The sequence below is a fragment of the Drosophila subobscura genome, chromosome E, assembly GCF_008121235.1.
Source record: "Drosophila subobscura isolate 14011-0131.10 chromosome E, UCBerk_Dsub_1.0, whole genome shotgun sequence".
In the NCBI taxonomy this organism is placed as follows: Eukaryota; Metazoa; Arthropoda; class Insecta; order Diptera; family Drosophilidae; genus Drosophila; species Drosophila subobscura.
The window spans coordinates 16868935-16885520 of NC_048531.1; the positions used below are offsets into that span (position 1 = coordinate 16868935).

General features: G+C 50.2%; 2 protein-coding genes across 8 annotated transcripts in view; one reads left to right on the top strand and one right to left on the bottom strand.

The window, feature by feature from the left end:
- The first annotated feature begins 382 nt into the window (after positions 1-382).
- On the top strand, positions 383-2906 carry LOC117892687 (UNC93-like protein). Its single transcript, XM_034799098.1, has 5 exons — positions 383-737; positions 1394-1927; positions 1989-2416; positions 2476-2638; positions 2696-2906. Exons 1-5 carry the CDS (start codon positions 409-411, stop codon positions 2760-2762), a joined length of 1521 nt encoding a protein of 506 aa, XP_034654989.1. The 5' UTR covers positions 383-408; the 3' UTR covers positions 2763-2906.
- Positions 2907-4495: 1589 nt separating this feature from the next.
- Positions 4496-16586, bottom strand: part of LOC117892686 (AF4/FMR2 family member lilli) — a 64703-nt gene continuing 52612 nt past the window's right edge. For 2 of the 7 annotated variants that reach the window (XM_034799090.1, XM_034799097.1), the window contains exons 3-11: positions 11209-11749; positions 10192-10821; positions 8615-9971; positions 8315-8553; positions 6140-6320; positions 5525-5581; positions 4955-5038; positions 4705-4856; positions 4496-4626 (exon numbers count right to left, since the gene is read on the bottom strand). In XM_034799090.1, the coding sequence (XP_034654981.1) occupies positions 4502-4626; positions 4705-4856; positions 4955-5038; positions 5525-5581; positions 6140-6320; positions 8315-8553; positions 8615-9971; positions 10192-10821; positions 11209-11749 (3366 nt within the window). In that variant the 3' untranslated portion in view covers positions 4496-4501. The remainder of the gene's footprint in view (positions 4627-4704; positions 4857-4954; positions 5039-5524; positions 5582-6139; positions 6321-8314; positions 8554-8614; positions 9972-10191; positions 10822-11208; positions 11750-16586) is intronic. The other 5 variants (XM_034799093.1, XM_034799092.1, XM_034799091.1 and 2 more) reach the window with 5 other exon arrangements.

The following is a 16586-nucleotide window of genomic DNA, read 5'->3' on the forward strand; positions in this document are numbered from 1 at the left end:
CACGCATGGGCGTGGGCATTGGAGGGCGAGATTATTGGCCAAAAGGCGAAACAGAAACCGACACCGACACCGAAACCGAGGCCCCAAACACACACAGGAATAACTTAAAGCTGTATGTGAAGTTGATGGCCATCAAACAGCCGTCCCAAAATGGAACCTTTAGTGCTGAAATGGAATGTGAATTTGAATTTGGCTGCCAGCATTTATCCCCACTGCAACATCATCATTAATTACGAGTGACTTTTCCTGTTGCATCAACGGAGATTCCGTTTTAATTAGAGCATATGGCCTGGGCCCGGGCCTGTGCCTGGGCCTTTGACCTGTGCAATCATTTTGCAACTGGTCACAGAGGGACACAAAATAACAGCATTCGTATTTACAGGACTGCCACACTGCCATCAGCTCCCCATGGCTCCCCCGAACAGCAACAACGAGGAGCTCGCTTTGGGCACAAGTGTGGCACATGGCGATGGCGGCAGCAACATGGATGCCGCAACAGGAGCTGCTGCCTCGAAAGTCAATGAGCAGCGGCAGTACGAGCCACAGGAACGTTTCATTATCACCCGAAATGTCGTTGTGATAGGCCTCGCCTTTATGATACACTTCACGGCCTTCCATGGCACATCGAATCTGCAGAGCTCGGTGAATGCGGACAAGGCGCTGGGCACCACCACACTGGCCGTCATCTATGGCTCCCTGATATTATCGAATGTGTTCCTGCCCATGACGGTAATTAGGTGAGTAACAGCAGCCAGGGGAAACCATTAGCCATCATTTCGGGTACGTCTTCTCCATGTCAAACCCAAATCTTGCCACTCAAAATTAATTGCCAATCAACGCTTCGGCCGCGTGTGTGTGCCATGTAGAAGTTTTCGGGTTATTGTCTGCTGGCGCATTTTTTATGTGAAATTTATGTAGATGTGACATGGCCCAAAAAGCGCAGTCGGAATAATGGGTCGGCGAGTTCATTTGACTGTTAAAATGTCAACAGGAAGTCGCAGGATTAGAGACGATGCGACACCCCACATCACGAAGGCCCACGCTGCCGCCCGCCCTGTGCCATTTTGTTTCTGTCTGACATTTAAACAAATCGCTAATTTATAGCAAAACCCTCGCTGCGGCGGTCGCATCGCCTCGCTTGACTTATTCGGGGCACGCGCCCGTTGGCCAGGCCTGCCCTTCTGCTGGGCTTTGCCAACTTTAATCAGTTGGCTCGATTTATTTAGATTTATGGGCTCTAGGCTCTGTCCTTGGCGTGTCATTGGGTGTGGTGTGGGGTGGGGTGAGAGGTGACGCCCCCGAAAATAAATGACCGCCTGCTAAGCATGTGCCACAAAACACACTCTCTTCACACACACACATTTCACACTCCATTCTCCACTCTAATCAACAGTTGGTTTGGCTGCCGCTTGACCATGGCCCTCGCGCTGTTCGCCTACATGCCGTACATCGCTGCGCAATTCTATCCCCGATTCGAGACATTGATACCCGCCGCCTTGATGGTGGGATTTGGCGGCGGACCGCTGTGGTGCTCCAAGTGCACTTACCTGTCCACCGTGTCGGAGGCGCTGACACAAGTGCGGGGCAACAAATCGCGCAAGGATGTCAACACGGTCAAGTTCTTTGGGCTGTTCTTCATCTTCTATCAGATGGCGCAGGTGTGGGGCAATCTCATCTCCTCCTCGGTGCTCACGCTGAGTGGGCCGGCCAAGGGCGGCGCAGTCAATGGAAGTCTGGAAAGCAGCTCCAGCCTCAGCCAAGTGGGAGAGCTGTGCGGCGCTCGCTTCTGTCCGGGTGTGGGCGCGGAGGCCAATCCCAATCTGGTGCCACCCGCTCCCGAGCAGATCCAGCTGCTGAACTCCATTTTCCTTGCCTGCATGGCCGCTGCCGTCGTCATGATGATTTTTGGCGTTAGCTCGCTAAAGCGGTAAGTCGTTGCTTGGCTGGAATGATTCCGAAATTATAATCGCACTCCTCCCCACGCCCAGCTACGGCGTCAAGCGTGGCGACACTGGCGACGGAATGTCCGGCCTGAAGCTGCTGACGGTGACCATAAATCTGCTGCGCAAGCGTCGCCAGATTTTGATGCTGCCCATCACCATGTTCATTGGTTTGGAGGAGGCATTCCTGGCTGTGGATTTTACACGCTCGTTTGTCGCCTGCGGCTGGGGCATATCGAAGATTGGCTTTGCCATGATTTGCTTTGGCATTGCCAATGCCATTGCCGCGGGCATTGCGGGTGCTCTGGTGGAGCGCATTGGACGCATCACCCTGGCCGGACTCTGTGCAGTCCTCAATCTCTGTCTGCTGGCGTACATGTACACGTGGGAGGCGCGAGAGGGCGACTACATTCGGTATTGTGCCTTTGCGGCCGTTTGGGGCATCTGCGATGGCGTCTGGTTGGTTGTTGTCAATGGTAAGTGGAGAGCTTTGCGCAGAAGCTAACAGCTGCTAAATAAGGATTTCTGATTGCAGCTTTTTATGGCATCCTGTTCCCGAACCATCTGATTGCGGCTTATAGCAACTTTCGACTGTGGGAGAGCACGGGTTCGGTTATCGGCTATGTGATCAGTTCACAGCTTTGCACCTCCACCAAACTGGTGATTCTGATGTGCGTCATGCTGGTGGGTTGTGTGGGGTGAGTTTTCAATTTTGAATAGCAGGTTGAAAAGTTAATAAACGTTTATCCTTCCAGCTACGGTCTGATTGAATACCGCGTCTGGCAAAAGCAAAAGAATCTGGAGATCATGCTGAGCGATTGATTGATTCTCAGATAGATAAATTGATTGATTGTTGTAGTACTGCCGTTTTTCTTGCCAAGAAAATGTTGCCGCTTGTGATATTGCCAATAGTAAATAGATTTTATGATACATCAGCTTTAGGTTGTAGATAGGAATTCCAAGAATCGAAAGCGACAGCCAGCTGTTCCACAAATTTGCCTTATCAACTTTTTTGGGGTTGACCTTTTGAGGTCCACGTTCCCGCCCTGGGAGGTTGTTGAATGTCTGGCCATATGGCCATACATTTCAGCGTTTAAAATAACATACAAATTAAATTAAAAAACATTTGTAATCGTAATAATTTGCATTTATCAGCGTATTATCAGTGAATTGTGCTATGCCAGCTTCGACTATAAATACCCAGCTACATTGTGTGCCCAGCCAACAGATCTTAGTTTGTCTTCAACAAGATGCAAGCTCTAAGGATTCTTCTGCTGCTGGCAGTACTCTTGACGATTGCTCGTCGCGGGCAGGCAGAGTGCGACTCCTCGCATCCGGGCCGCTGGCAGTCGCCTACGGTTGTCAGGGTGGAGAGGGGACGCGATTGCGAATATCAGTGCATACATCATTGTCTCTACTCGAATGGTAACAACTGCCAGTGCGGACGCTTTGAGACGACATCCAGGGGAGCCTGTATGTGCTCGTGCATTTGTTAAGCGAATAAATGTTGCCTAGAACGCTTTTTGGCTCCAGACTGTGGGAGAGTTTCAGTCTTTTCAGTTGAATTTTTGGTTAAAAATCCAAATCCGACCCAAATCCCTTAAATAAAATCAACATTTTTTAATAATCTGTTTTTATTACAATCATTTAAATATTTGTTCAGTTGTGGCTGTTGTTGTTGTGGTTTGTTTTCTTGCTGTGTACCATTTTAATGTCTTTTTTTTTGCTTTTCTGTTGTTTCTTTTCTCTTGTTCATTATTATTTGTTGTTTCTTTTCATACATAGTTTTAGATCGCTACACGAATTGTCTTAGTCTAAACTGTTTTTGCTGGGCTTCCTTGCTAGTGTGTACTGCCATTAAATTTTCATAGTTTTATGTTTTTTGTTTTTATCTTTTGGGAGTTGACTAAACGCTAGGTAGAGGGCTCTATAAATTTGCTTATGAATGGGTGATCGAAATAAAATGAACCTTCGTATACGAGTTACATGTAAGAGAGAACGCATTAAATGCAAGTATTTATTTTTACTCATCCAAAGACGAGTTTCCTTTTCCATTTCCATTTCGTTTTCCTTTTTTCTTCCTTATGTATGTAGATCCATGCAGTTTTGGTTGAAATTGTTTAAACATATCAATTATTTTTAATCTTTTATGCGTATTAAACGTGTCTTTTGTTGTTGTTTGCTTTCTGGAATGGCACTTCAATTAAAATTTGGCCTAAAAACTGCGCAAAGTCTGCTCGCGGGGGACATCACGACTAACTTTAGGCTATTTGGGATATGATTACGTTTAGATTATACATTTAGGTATGCTTAAATATTCAATTCGATTGGTTTCTCGGGGTTGTATGATAAATGCGATGACACATTATTACTTTACATGGCCTATGCTAAACTCTAAGAGGGGTGGGGGAGCGACTTACCACTAACACACATAACACACACGCACACACATTACAGCCAGTCACACACATACACATACATTATAGCTATATACAGGGGGGGCGTGCTATATACACGGGCTGCTGCTGCTGCTGCTGCTTCTGCTACTGCTCCACCTTCGCCTAGACCATGCCCTTGGACATCATGCGCACAGTGTTCTTGAGTGCCTGCCGCTTGTTGCAGAACCAAATGCGTATAACCTCACGCTCGTAGCCCAGCTGATGGGCGAGGCCAGTGATCTCCGTGCCTGCAGATGGGATATAACATAATCAGTGCCTGCTTCGATGGTGGAAAAGTGTGTGCTTCGGTGAAAGTTACCACTCACCCGATGGATGCGTATTGCGCTCAAAGTGCGCATTGAGCAGCTCCAGGGCCTGCGGTGTGAAGGAGGTGCGCCGTTTGCGCTTCTTCGACGGCTCCACGCCAATGTAGTCCGTGAGATGATTCTGGCCGGACTTGTAACGGTTCCAGTGACTGCTTGAAGGCGAAACAAAAGCGAGAAAGAAATGACATTTAGTCAAGCTTCGCCTGGCGTGTGTGTTGACGTCGCGTTGGAACTGCCTCCATACTCTCACCTCTCTTCGGCCTCCTTCATCCAGCGCTCCAGCACTGGCTTGATCTTCTGCGCGCTCTTTGGTGTAATGTCCAGCTTCTCGAACCTGCGTTGTGGTTTTGAGTAGTGGTGGAGTTGGATTAGTGAGGGGAACTTGTAACTCAGTGCGAGCGGCTCTCTCTCGTACTCCTACTCGTACAAAGTAATGTAAAACGAAACGTAACTAAAGTGCCAGGACATTGTCAATTAGCATTCCTTCTTCTTCTTTTTTTTTTTTTTTTTTTGTGTGGGAGAGTAAACTCCCTTTAGCCGATCTTTAGCTTTGTTCATTTGTTCAAATTCTGAAACTCGAATTACCCTGCTCGTTGGCAATGCCCTGGGCCAATTCTATTTTTAATTTTTTTTATTTTCTTCTTTTTTTTTGTTTTTTTTTGCAAATAAAGCGATAAACAAAACGAAATATATGGCAAAAATGAATAGTTTATAATGAGAGCGATGCTGCGCTCTGGCACTTTAGTTAGGTTTCTCTTTACACACACACACATTCAGTACACACACACACACACACTCAGAGCATCAATGTCACACATACATGTTCTGCTGCTGCGTCGATAGTTGGGCGGCGTACATCTGCGCAGCGAGTGCACTGCTTGCATTCGATAGTTGACATTCGATAGTTGCGGGGGGGCGGGGCGACATTCGATTTCGTGTCGTTTTATGGTGGCGGTGAGAGAGAGAGAGTTAGATAGAGTTGGCGTTTGATTCAGAACAAAAAATTAAAACAAATACAAATAAAAGAAACAAAATTAAATTTTAGCATTCAATTTGTCGGTGGTTTCTGTTGCTGTTTTGATATAAATTTTCTTTTTGTTTTTCGTTTTTCTTGTGGTTAAAATTTTCGTCTTGGCTCGCTCGGTTAGAAAATGTCCTGGCACTCTGAGAAAATTGTTATTCCAGAAAATGACGAAACGAAAACTCAATAAAGTGAACAAATAATCTTGACTTGAAGAGAAAATTATAAGGGGCGGGAAAAGTGTTTCAAAAAATATTTGTATTTTGACTTCTTTTTGTTAAATCTTTTCACTCCGATCGTTTTTTTTTAGTTTTTTGAGCACTTAAAATACAAAAACCTCGACGGTAACAAGTTTTGGTAAATGTTCTTTAGATCCGTAGATCCTGCAACTGTGCACGTCCTTGCATAGCTCACCTGCAGATGGCACTCTGACTGTAGGCGGGTCCCTCGGTCACCGACAGCGCCTGCCCCACTTGGGTCTGGGTGAGGCCCAGCGACAGGCGTCGCAGCTTAAAGGCCTTGGCAAACTCCTTGATTTCGTCCAGGTCGATGCCGTCGACCACATTGGTGGTGGCCTGGTTGATGGTCGGCTCATCTGTGTGCCGCAATACGAGAACGAGAGATTCCAATTAGTGCATGCCAGCGGGGGGCAGGTGGGGTGCGGGAGTAGGCACTTAGGTCTAGCTACTAAACGGTAAATCTACAGCTAAGCCTTGCCGCTGCTAGCCAATGACAGCATAAATTGCTGCCGTGTCGAGAGTCTTGCGAGTAATTACAGTTAATTGCGGTAATTGCAAAATATTATTACACTGCAATTGGCCCAGACCCAGAGCCAGAGCCAGAGCCAAACCCATGGCCAGGTAACTCAGTTACCGCCGCACAGGATGAGTACAGAGAACTCTTTGCCAAGTTGTTCTTGTCTATTAGGGAAAGTGCGAAAACTTATTGCCTTTATCTGCTTAATTTGTTTGCCTGGAGAACGGGTAGCAATCAGAGCAGGAGACTTCAGCGAGCAAACTACTCGACTAGAATTTTGATTTATTTATTAATGATATGCAAGAAGCAAGAGACAACGATGCCTGCCATGTGTCTGAAAGCGCTGCAAGGATGGGGAAAGCGGCAACAACGGCAGAAGCGGCAGCCAGATGCAACGACAGCCTGACTGCTGCTGGTGCTTTAGCGGTAATTAAGATGCGAGAATGGATTGAAGGAGGAGCCACCAGCCACCAGCCAGGCAGCATCCTTTGCCTTGCCTTGCCGTAACTCAAGCTGTCGTCGCAGCTTTGGCTGCTTTGTGTTGCTCCTTGTTGTTTGGCTTCGAGAGTGAAATATGTCATTAAATGCGGAAAACATCTTAAGTTTTTGTATGCATCAATTAGTAGTAATTAAGCCGCATATTGTCTGCAATTTGTATGCGCAAACGATCCGTTGTAGCAATCGAGACGGCTCTAGGTAGTTGCTGCTGCCACAGTCCCCCAGTCCCCCAGTCCTAGTCCCAGCCTCAGCCTCAGCCCCAGTCCCAGGCTCCATCCTGATGGCCTGCCTCTAATGGGTGCCAGGGGTTTGACTTGTTTTCCTTGTTGTTGTTGCTGCTGCCTCTGATGCTTGTGCCGATTGCATTTTTAATGCAGCTAAAAGTTTCAATTAAGGCTTTGCCGATGGTGTGGGAGGAGCCACGCTGATGGGCGCCTCCAATCTAATCAATTCAATATTCTCAACACCCAGAGACTTGCCAGCCATAATCCGGGCCCCAGCTAATCCCAAATGAGTTACGACAGGACACAGTTTTATAACTCAGCCTCCAGCTCGGAGGCAGCCTCCGCATTTGTCTCCCTGCTCGTCTCAGCCTTTTGTCTCTCAGTGCTCGTGTGTCTCTTCGCAGCCTAATCCAATGCCAGATGCAGAGCGTGACAACTTCAACGCTGCTGCTAATTTGCCCAACACTTTCCTTTCCGTCTGACATCTCGCTGACAACTTTTTGGGCCATGCACTCGCACTCGCACAAGTTTTGTTTTGGTTGCGCACCTAATCCCCGGGCAGATTCCCTTCCCTGCTGCATCAATTATGAGCATCTCCCCCCCAAATGTCTTGAGAAGTCGTGTAAATGCACAGCAAAACTTTGGCGCTCACACGCGGCTACAGGCAAGGGCGGGGGGAGAGCGGCTTGAGGTTGATTTTCTTTTGCAAAATTACATAAAATGCAGTCAACTTTGTTTTGGGCTGGCTTTTTGCCACTGCCTAAAACTCTGCCAGCTACAAAGTTCGCCTTTTTCGTTAATTAATGTTGGGCCAAGAGTTTTTGGCGCCCTTGCTCATATCATTCATGCGCCACGTTGCACACAGCGAGGGGCAGCAGCGGCAGGCACTTGAAACATCTAAACATCAAATCAGGCCAATTCGGTGGCCAATTATAGGAGCTCCAGCAGCTGCCACTTCAACTTAACACTCGAATTTCCGGCATGGCTGAGGGCTATTCACGTTGAAGGATGCGCCAGCCACGACCCAAAATTGACCCACAATTCTAATGCTAAGCTAACTTATGAATACATTTGTGTGTGTGGAACATAGAAAGAGTCGATCTTTACTCACTCGGTGAATCCATCAGCAGATCGTTGTCGTTGTCGCATTGGGCATTGGGCGACAGCTGTGGCGGTTCACTGCGCGACGACGGACTCAGCTTGAGGGGCTGCATCAGATTGGCACTCGATGTGGATGGCCCCGGGCCGGGTGAGTCCTCTCGCGGCGAGGCCGATGAGGCACGCGTTGCCGTAGCCGTCGGCGGACCCAGGGACTTGGTGATGGTCAGCTCTCCATTGGAGGCATTGAGTCTGCAGTGGAGGGACACATTTTAGCTTTGGCAATTCCTTTCAAGAGTTTCCTTTCGCTCACCTGCTGATGCTGCTAAGTACATTGGCCGTGGAGCTGGCGGCCGCTGCTGATGCTGCCGTCCCACAGCTGGTCGATGTGCCGCCCACAGAGCCGGCGCTCAGGCTTGGTCCATTGCCCAGATAGTCCCGCTCCAGGCGTGGCGATGTGCCCATATTGAGTGGGTGGCCGGGCGGCGAATGTGTCCGGAACAGCGGTGATGTGTAGCCTCTATCGTTGGTGCTGTTGGCGCTGCTCGCCGATGTGGAGGTCGGTGGCGTCAGTCTGCCCGCGGGCATGCTGCCGCCGACCCGCTCATGCGTCAGATGATGCGGCACTCCGCCCGAGCTGGACGAGACGCTGGCCCGCGTGGCCGTAGCCGTCGGAGTGTGCGAACGTCTCTCATGTCGCTCGTGGCGGTCATGCCGCTCGTGTCGCTCGTGCCGCTCGTGCCGGTCGTGACGGTCGTGCCGATCGTGCCGCTCGTGATGATGGCTGAGATTCATGCCGGTCGAGGAGGCGCCACTGGCGGACATCCGGCCGGGACTGTGCTTGGGGGAGACCACACGCAGACTGTGCCCGAAGTGATGGCGTGCCAGGGCAGCGGCTGGCGGCGGTATTGGCGGCGAGCTGCTCGAACTCAGCTCCAGCGGCTTCAGATCCATCTGGGGCGCCGTCAGCTCATCGGGATGCCGCAGGCTGATCTGTGGATGCGAGGAGGAGACCGCTGCGGATCCCTGTGGTGGCAGATGATGGTGCAGATGCGTCTGCGTCTCCGGTTTGATGTGGAGTTGCTGCTGCAGCAGGAATGCAGCGCCAGGCGGTGGCGGAGGCGGACCCTTCGAAGGCAGGCCAGGACTGCCGCCGCCCGGCGATCCTGCTGGAGGTGTACGCTCCGCTGAGCGTCGCAGATCCGCGGCCAAATGGGCATGTGGCAGGTGACCAATTGCCGCTGCAGCAGCCATTTGGTGTTCCCTCTCCCTTTCCCTCTCCCGCTCCCGCTCTCGTTCCCTTTCCCTTTCCCGCTGCTGCTGCTGCGCCTGCTGCTGCTGCTGCTGCTGATGGTTGGCCGCCGCTGCGGCAAAGAGTTCCGGATGCAGCGCCGTCAGCAGCTGCTGCACGCCCGTCGAGAACAGATTGGGCTTGAGTAAATTCGTGGGTGTCTGTGCCAGTTGGGGCAACGCTGTGGCATGCTGCAGTGCAGCCAGCGATGGTGGCAGCAGGTCCCGCTGCTGTTCCCGCTGCTGTTCCCGCTGCTGTTCCCGCTGCTGCTGCTGCTGCTGGTAGCTGGCGTAGGCGCCAAAAGCATTGGGCAGAAACTGCTCCGTGGTGGGTATCTGCGGACTCACGGGAATCGTGAGTATCGTCTGCACGGCAATACCTAGCAGGGGGGTGGGGAGGGGAGGGGAATGTGTTAGTTATTTTGTAAATATTTCCCGGCTTATGCCGTGGCAGGAAATTGAAAGTTTCCCTCTAATCGCTTTAGCGAGTCCTTTTTTGTGGCCTCCCCCCCGTGCAAAAGTCAAATCAAGTCAACTACGATATTGATGGAGCACACGGACAGACACACACACACACACACAACTATAAGTAGTCCTTACCTTGCGCCGTGGGTATGAGCAGCTGTGCCCCTTGCACGCCCTGCACCAGCTGCCCGGAGGCGAGTATCAGTTGCGGCATTTGGGCGCTGGCTGGTGGCGCCTGCAGGGCTGGCGGTGGCGATGCGGTCGCCGCAGCCAGCACATTTGCCAGCGATGTGGCATTGAGGGCGTGCGGGGAGCTGCTGCTGCTGGGATTATCCGGATGCTGGCTGGAGGAGGAGGCATTGCCGCCACCCGAGCCACAGCCGGAGCCAGTGCCGCAGCCCGAGGCGGAGTTGGAGTTGGTGTTGCCGCCGCCACCGCCGCCGTTGGCCTTTGACGTCTTGTGCTTGCTGCCATTGTGGCAGCTGCTGTGGGGTGGCGTGCCCCCCGCTGCCGCTGCCGCTGCCGTTGCTGATGTGGCTGCTGCTGCAGCTGCTGCTGCTGCTGCCACAGGCTCAGCACCACCGACGCTTAGATTCAACGGCGAATTGAACACGGAGGCAGCTAAGCCCTGAAGACTTGCCAGTGCAGCCGCCGTGGCAGCAGGATGATGATGATGATGCCCATGATGGGGATGTTGCTGCTGCTGCTGCTGCTGCTGCAGCGTGGCCAAATTTTGTAATTTTTGCAAATTTATCATGTCTTGCACTGGAGGAGATTTAGAAGCAAAAGTCACACACAAAATGTTGTCATTAGTTTTTCGGGCAGCTAAAACTCTTTGCCAAAGAGGGGAGGGGAGGGGAGGGGACACGGGAATGAACACTAATTGCCAGTTTACTCTTGGTTGGCTTTAGAGCGGGGGTTGTGGGCTGGGTTCATAAATGATTGCCTCAGAGTTGGAAAGCTGCAGCTCAGTGGCAAAAGCAAAAGCAAAAGCAAAACAAGCGCCCAAATGTCCACAAATTGTTCAACAAAAGAGGGGAAATTATACGAAAAATAAAGGGGAAAGGAGAACTCTCTGGCTGCTGCGCGCTTTCCATCTCGGACTGTCTGGATTGTGTTTGGGTTGGTTTTTGGCTTTCGATATGTACTCACTAGTTCCATTCAGATGCGCCGCAAAGGCCTTGGCTTGGGCCTGCTCCTCGCGCCGTAGACGCAACGCCTCCGCTGCCTGCTCCTCGGCATCGACATCGGCGTCGCCATCGGCATCGTCCGCATCCGCATCCTCATCCGCATCCGCATCGAGTTGCATGGGCAGCGGCATGGGCAGGGGCAGGGCCAGCGGCGAAGTGGGCTGCTGGTTGGCCAGGGAGGCAGCCTTGGCAGCCAGATTCTTGTAGAATTCCAGCTCCTTGACGTGATCCTTGGTGTCGTAGGGGGAGTGGGAATGGGAGTGGTGGGAATGGTGGGAATGGTGGGACTGATGGGAGTGGTGGGAGTGTGGCGGGGGCGAGAGCAGGGCGTGTACGTCCGTGATTTCCATATCATCATCGATATTGTTGTTGTGGTTGTTGTTGTTGTTGTTGCTGCCACTGTTGCTGTGGTGGCTGTGGTGATGGTGGTGCAGGGAGTGGCCGAGACTGTTGCTGCCGCTCGGCGAATGGATCTTGTGGCAATTGATCTCCTTGTCAAAGTCCTGCAAAATCGAACAAACATTTTATTGTTGTAATTAATTGTTGTGTGTGTGGGTTGTGGCATGCCACATTCAATGTAAATATATTTTGTGTACATTTGCCAACCCCAACCCCATTGAGCAACTGCGAGCAAATCACAATCGATGGGAAATTCGCTGGCTAAAATTCAATTATATATTTTCATAATTAATGCATTGTCAATTGTTTGCCACGCCCCAACCCACTCAGCCCCTTAGCCCTTTTGTTTGCTGATTGGATTATTGGCTGACACTTTCGCACTCGTATTACATTTCATTTGTGTCAATTGCGGCACAGGATGTTCACACACACAGGAGCAGGAGCGGCGCGTTAATAAGTTAATTTAATTTCTGTTGTAATTGTCAGCGCACTTGCATTGTTTGCTGGCATTTTGATCTGTGCCTCGGATGAGCTGCGCAATTTATGCAAATTTAATTTGCTCGATCCCCGGGAATTACAATTATATTTTTGGGGGCGACAAGTGACATCGATATTTGGATGATTAGTCACTGCCAGGGCTGTGCCTCCTCTGCCCTCTATTCAAGCGGTAATTGCTGCACTTTCAATTTAAAGTGCCATTTGGCTGGCTGTTAAGTAAACAGTGGAAAAAATGGTAGAAAAGAAAGCCCTTGGCAAGGTAAACCAATATAATTATTGGCAATTAATGCTGGCGACGGGTGGGCCTGCCCACCCACATTAATGGCAGGACAAACCGTGGCTGTCCCTGGGTCCTTAGACCGGTCCTTGGCTGAGCTTCAATTAAATTTTATTTGCATAGGAAATTAACATAATTGTAGTGGAAAATACCAAACCCAAATACAAAAAAAAACAAGAGGAAACGCAAAAAATGGGAGAAGGAAAATCGGAAATGGAAGGAGCCCAAGGAAAAGCAATAAAAAAATAAGCAGCAAACGTGTCAGCCGGGCAAAAAAAGTGTTAAAAAAGAGAGGCAATATCTACATAGATATTTATGCAAATAATATAAAGGTTTTGGTGGGTAATTAAATGGAATTTCTAATGGGAATTCGAACGAGCCACCATCTGCCGCTGGGGGGAATCTTCCAAAGGTAAAATCAATCATGAGAACGACTCTAAAACTCTGGACATGAACATTAATTAAGGCACTTGATAAATTTCATTTGCAAACGTGCAGTAAATACATTAAAAATTGACATTTACTGGCGCCCCCGCGTCAGCCACTACTTAAACAGTTGCAACACTCGGCCGCACCGGTCGTTGCGGGTGCGGGGGCAGAAGAGTCTAGTAATAGCAGCAGCAGGACCAAGGCAGGACTCCTCGTTGTTAGCTGGTCGCTGGCCGTTGAAGTAAGTTAATGTCATTGAACAGCAAATCGAACTAAATTTATGACACGCCGAGAACACGAGCCAAGAGAGAGAGTGCCCGCCAGGGGGAGAGGGAATGAAAAAATGAATGAAAATGCAAAAAGAAAGCCACGTTAATGTCGTCCTGTGTGTGTGTGTGTGTGTGTGTCCTTTATGCAAACAGGCGGCAAACAGACGGCCGCTGACAGCCACTATATGTGGCACATCCATAGTTGCCACCAAGTGGAATGGCAATGGAAATGGAAATGGAGCTGGGAGCTGGCAGTTGGGTGCAGTGCAATGTGTTGGGCGCCCACTGATGTGCAATGAATTAACTTTTCAACATATTTACCCACGCTCAATTGAATGGGACTTGCCATGGCACTATGTGGAAGGGTGTGTGTGTGTGTGTGTGTGTGTGTGTGTGTGTGTGTGTGTGTTGGTTCTTGGTTCTACCCTACGGCAGCAGTGGCTAAAAGTTGCAACCATAATGAGGCGCGCTGACGCTGTCGCTGTCGCTTGGGCTTTTGTCTTTTTATGCCGTTCTCGCAAATGAGCGGAAATTAAAAACTGATTTGGCATTGGGGCAGCACCACAGAGCAGAGAGGGAGAGAGAGAGTGGTGTTGGGTAGATGTACTCAGAAAGATTATCTAGAGCACAATGGGCGAGCAGATCCGTGAGGCAACCAAAACTTTCCCTAATGTGAGGCAAATACTTGCCCAAATGTTAGGCAAAACTTACAACAAAAACTGTTGCCAATTAGCAGCTGATCAACGCGTAGAACTTGCAAGCAAACGAGTTGGTTTATGCAACATAATTGCACTTGAGCTTAGCGCAGTTTGTGGCAGCATAGCGGAGAGATACCCATGCGCTGCTTGCCCCAAAACGTGTCGTGGCATGTATCTGTATCTGCTGCACGGCAGTAGTCGTGGTCAGCCTGTACAATCGTATGCAAGGCAAGTGCCAAGCACTCCAGGACCAACACCCCCTAGCCCCTCAATGGCTGCCGGGCTGCTGCCACCCAGGCCGCCTGCAAAATCGAACGGACGGGACGGCACAGCGCTTTTCTTGCTTCGTTTTGTGCTCGAGTCAAATAAAAAATGAGCCAAAAAATAGAAAATGAATTGAATTATTGCAAAAGAGAGAGGGAGAGGGAGAGAGAGCGTCGGAGGGGCAGGAGGCTGTGCACCCATGCCCAAGCGTGATGGTGGGGAATGGGTGGCACTTGACAGCCTCGAATGTGATAAGCAAAAGCCCCGGCTCGAAATGGGAAATGCGATGGCAGCTTTTGTTTTTCTTCTTATTATGCTGCCGCTGTCTCGCTCGCTCATATGCTGCTCTCCCTTCCACCTAGCAGCCAACTCCTTCATCCTGCTGCTGCTGCCTGCCGCTCCTGTCTGTGTTTTTTATGTAGCATGCTTTTGAGCGCGACGCGAAATTATAATTCACACATGTGCCCCATGCCAGAGGGGAGTGGGGATGCTGCTGCTGCTGCTGCTGCTGCTGCTGCTGCTGCTGCCACTGGGGTGCTCGCCCCATTTGCATGAGAGGTTTGGGGCAGGGGCATGGGGCTGTAAAAAAATGCAATTGCCAAAAAGTAGCCGGCAAAAAGAAAGCGAAAACGAAAACGAAAACGACGACAAGGATGACGACGGCGTCGACGAACGGTTGCGTTGCTTGTTTGCTTTAATTGCAAATGGCATTTTTTCGTTTGGCCAGGATGAGGCCACGGGAAGGACATGCCATACACGTTACAAGCTGACCAGCAGCAGCAGCAGCAGCACCCCAACAGGAGCACCACCACCTCCACCACCACCACCCTGCCGATGGAGCAAGGCTCATAAATTGTCGAAAAATATTTGTCTTGTTCTATTTTTGGTCAACCAACGCCCCAAACGATGCAGCAAGGCAGCGGCCGCACAGCGGCCAACAATATGCTTTTTGTGCCACCACGAAGCCCCAGCACCACGTCCGTGCCCCAGTCTGTGCCACCAGCCATGCCCCAACCCAACAAGCCCGAGCGCCTTTTCTGTTCGTTGTGTTGCGAGCAAACATTTATGAGTTGGCTGGGCTGCTGTAGGGGGGTGGCACGAAGCACGATGCACGATGCACTTTTGCATATTTAATGTTTCGTTTAACGCAAATGCACATAATTTCATCACTGACTGTGGGTGTGGGTGTGGGTGTGCGTGTGGTTGTACTTTTGTGTGGTAGTTTTATCGCTTATGCCTTCCCGCTTGCCCACTGTCAAGCCGTGGAGATGTGAAAATGCTTTTCAATTCATATTTATGTTGCTTAATGCCTGAATTGATAATGCCTGGCCCCTGGCACTTGGACCTTGAAATGGAGATGCCAAATTGCTAGGCAAAAATGCTCGCCAGTTGAGGCTGATTACAGCGCGAAAAAGAGGGAGGGAGTTGGCAAGACTGAGGCTAATGTCTGCTGTAGCTTTATCTTTGTGTGTTTAGCAATTGATTTGATCTCTGTTGCTGTGCTGCTTGGAGCCAGCTACTTCCCACGACCAGCAAGCAGTCCCTCACTACCAGCAAGCAGTGCCTCACAGCCATCAAGCAGTACCCCCAGCCACATCTGCTCCACGACCAGCGCTCAATTCTCTCAATTCGAAATAGAACAAAAATCTTTGCATAACGTAGCAATTTTTTGCGCCATTTCAGCGACAGTGTCGATAAAAATGTAAGCATCACATTCAGTCGTCGATGTCCGAAAATGCAACACACAGAAAAGGAGAGAGAGAGAGAGAGGGAAAAAAAGAGTGTCCGACCGGCCATTAATGGCAGCACCCAATGCACCACCCAGCAGTGACAAACAAAAGCTGCAAGCTGCAGACGTTGCAATTTCCACGAGCAGCATGTACACACATCTATGTACCATTATGTACTACTGCCACGAGGTACATATATGTATATGTATAACGGTATGGAGACGCAGCTGACAGCCAGCCGCATGGCGAATGAGCAAACGAAAACAAAAAACGAAACAAAACCACGAAGGCACGAAACACAAAAACCAAAACAAAAATGTGTAAAAAATGATGGAAAAGCAGAGAGAGAGAGAGAGAGGGGGGGAGAGAAAAGCAACAATATTGGACAGGGCAGGGTAGGGCAGGGAGCGAGGCGAATTGGAACAAAACAACAAAAAGGAAAAGGAAAACGAAATGCGAAAAGAGAAAGGCAAAAGGGAGAGGGGGTGCGACGCAGGCATGGTCCATCAGCGGCAGCAGCATAAGAGCCAGGGCCAGAGCCAGAGTCAGAGCCAGCGCCCGACATCAATGGGCGCGCCACTCAATCAACCCCACTTGGGTGGCAGGGGTGGACAGGGGCGGACAGGGGTGGCAAGGTGGCTGGATAGCTGGGTGACTGGAGTGACTGGAGTGACTGGAGTTTCGGGGGCGGTGGCCGCTGCTTGACAACAATGAAGGCCAAGCATTGTCCAGGACTTGGCTCTTTCTCTCTCTCTCTCTCTCTCTCTCTCTCTCCC

Excerpts from the sequence above, each read along its gene's own strand:
- LOC117892687 (XM_034799098.1), top strand. The coding sequence starts at position 409 with ATGGCTCCCCCGAACAGCAACAACGAGGAGCTCGCTTTGGGCACAAGT. Across the intron at positions 1,928-1,988 it reads GGCGTTAGCTCGCTAAAGCG|CTACGGCGTCAAGCGTGGCG; the intron begins GTAAGTCGTTGC and ends CCCCACGCCCAG. Across the intron at positions 2,417-2,475 it reads CTGGTTGGTTGTTGTCAATG|CTTTTTATGGCATCCTGTTC; the intron begins GTAAGTGGAGAG and ends TTCTGATTGCAG.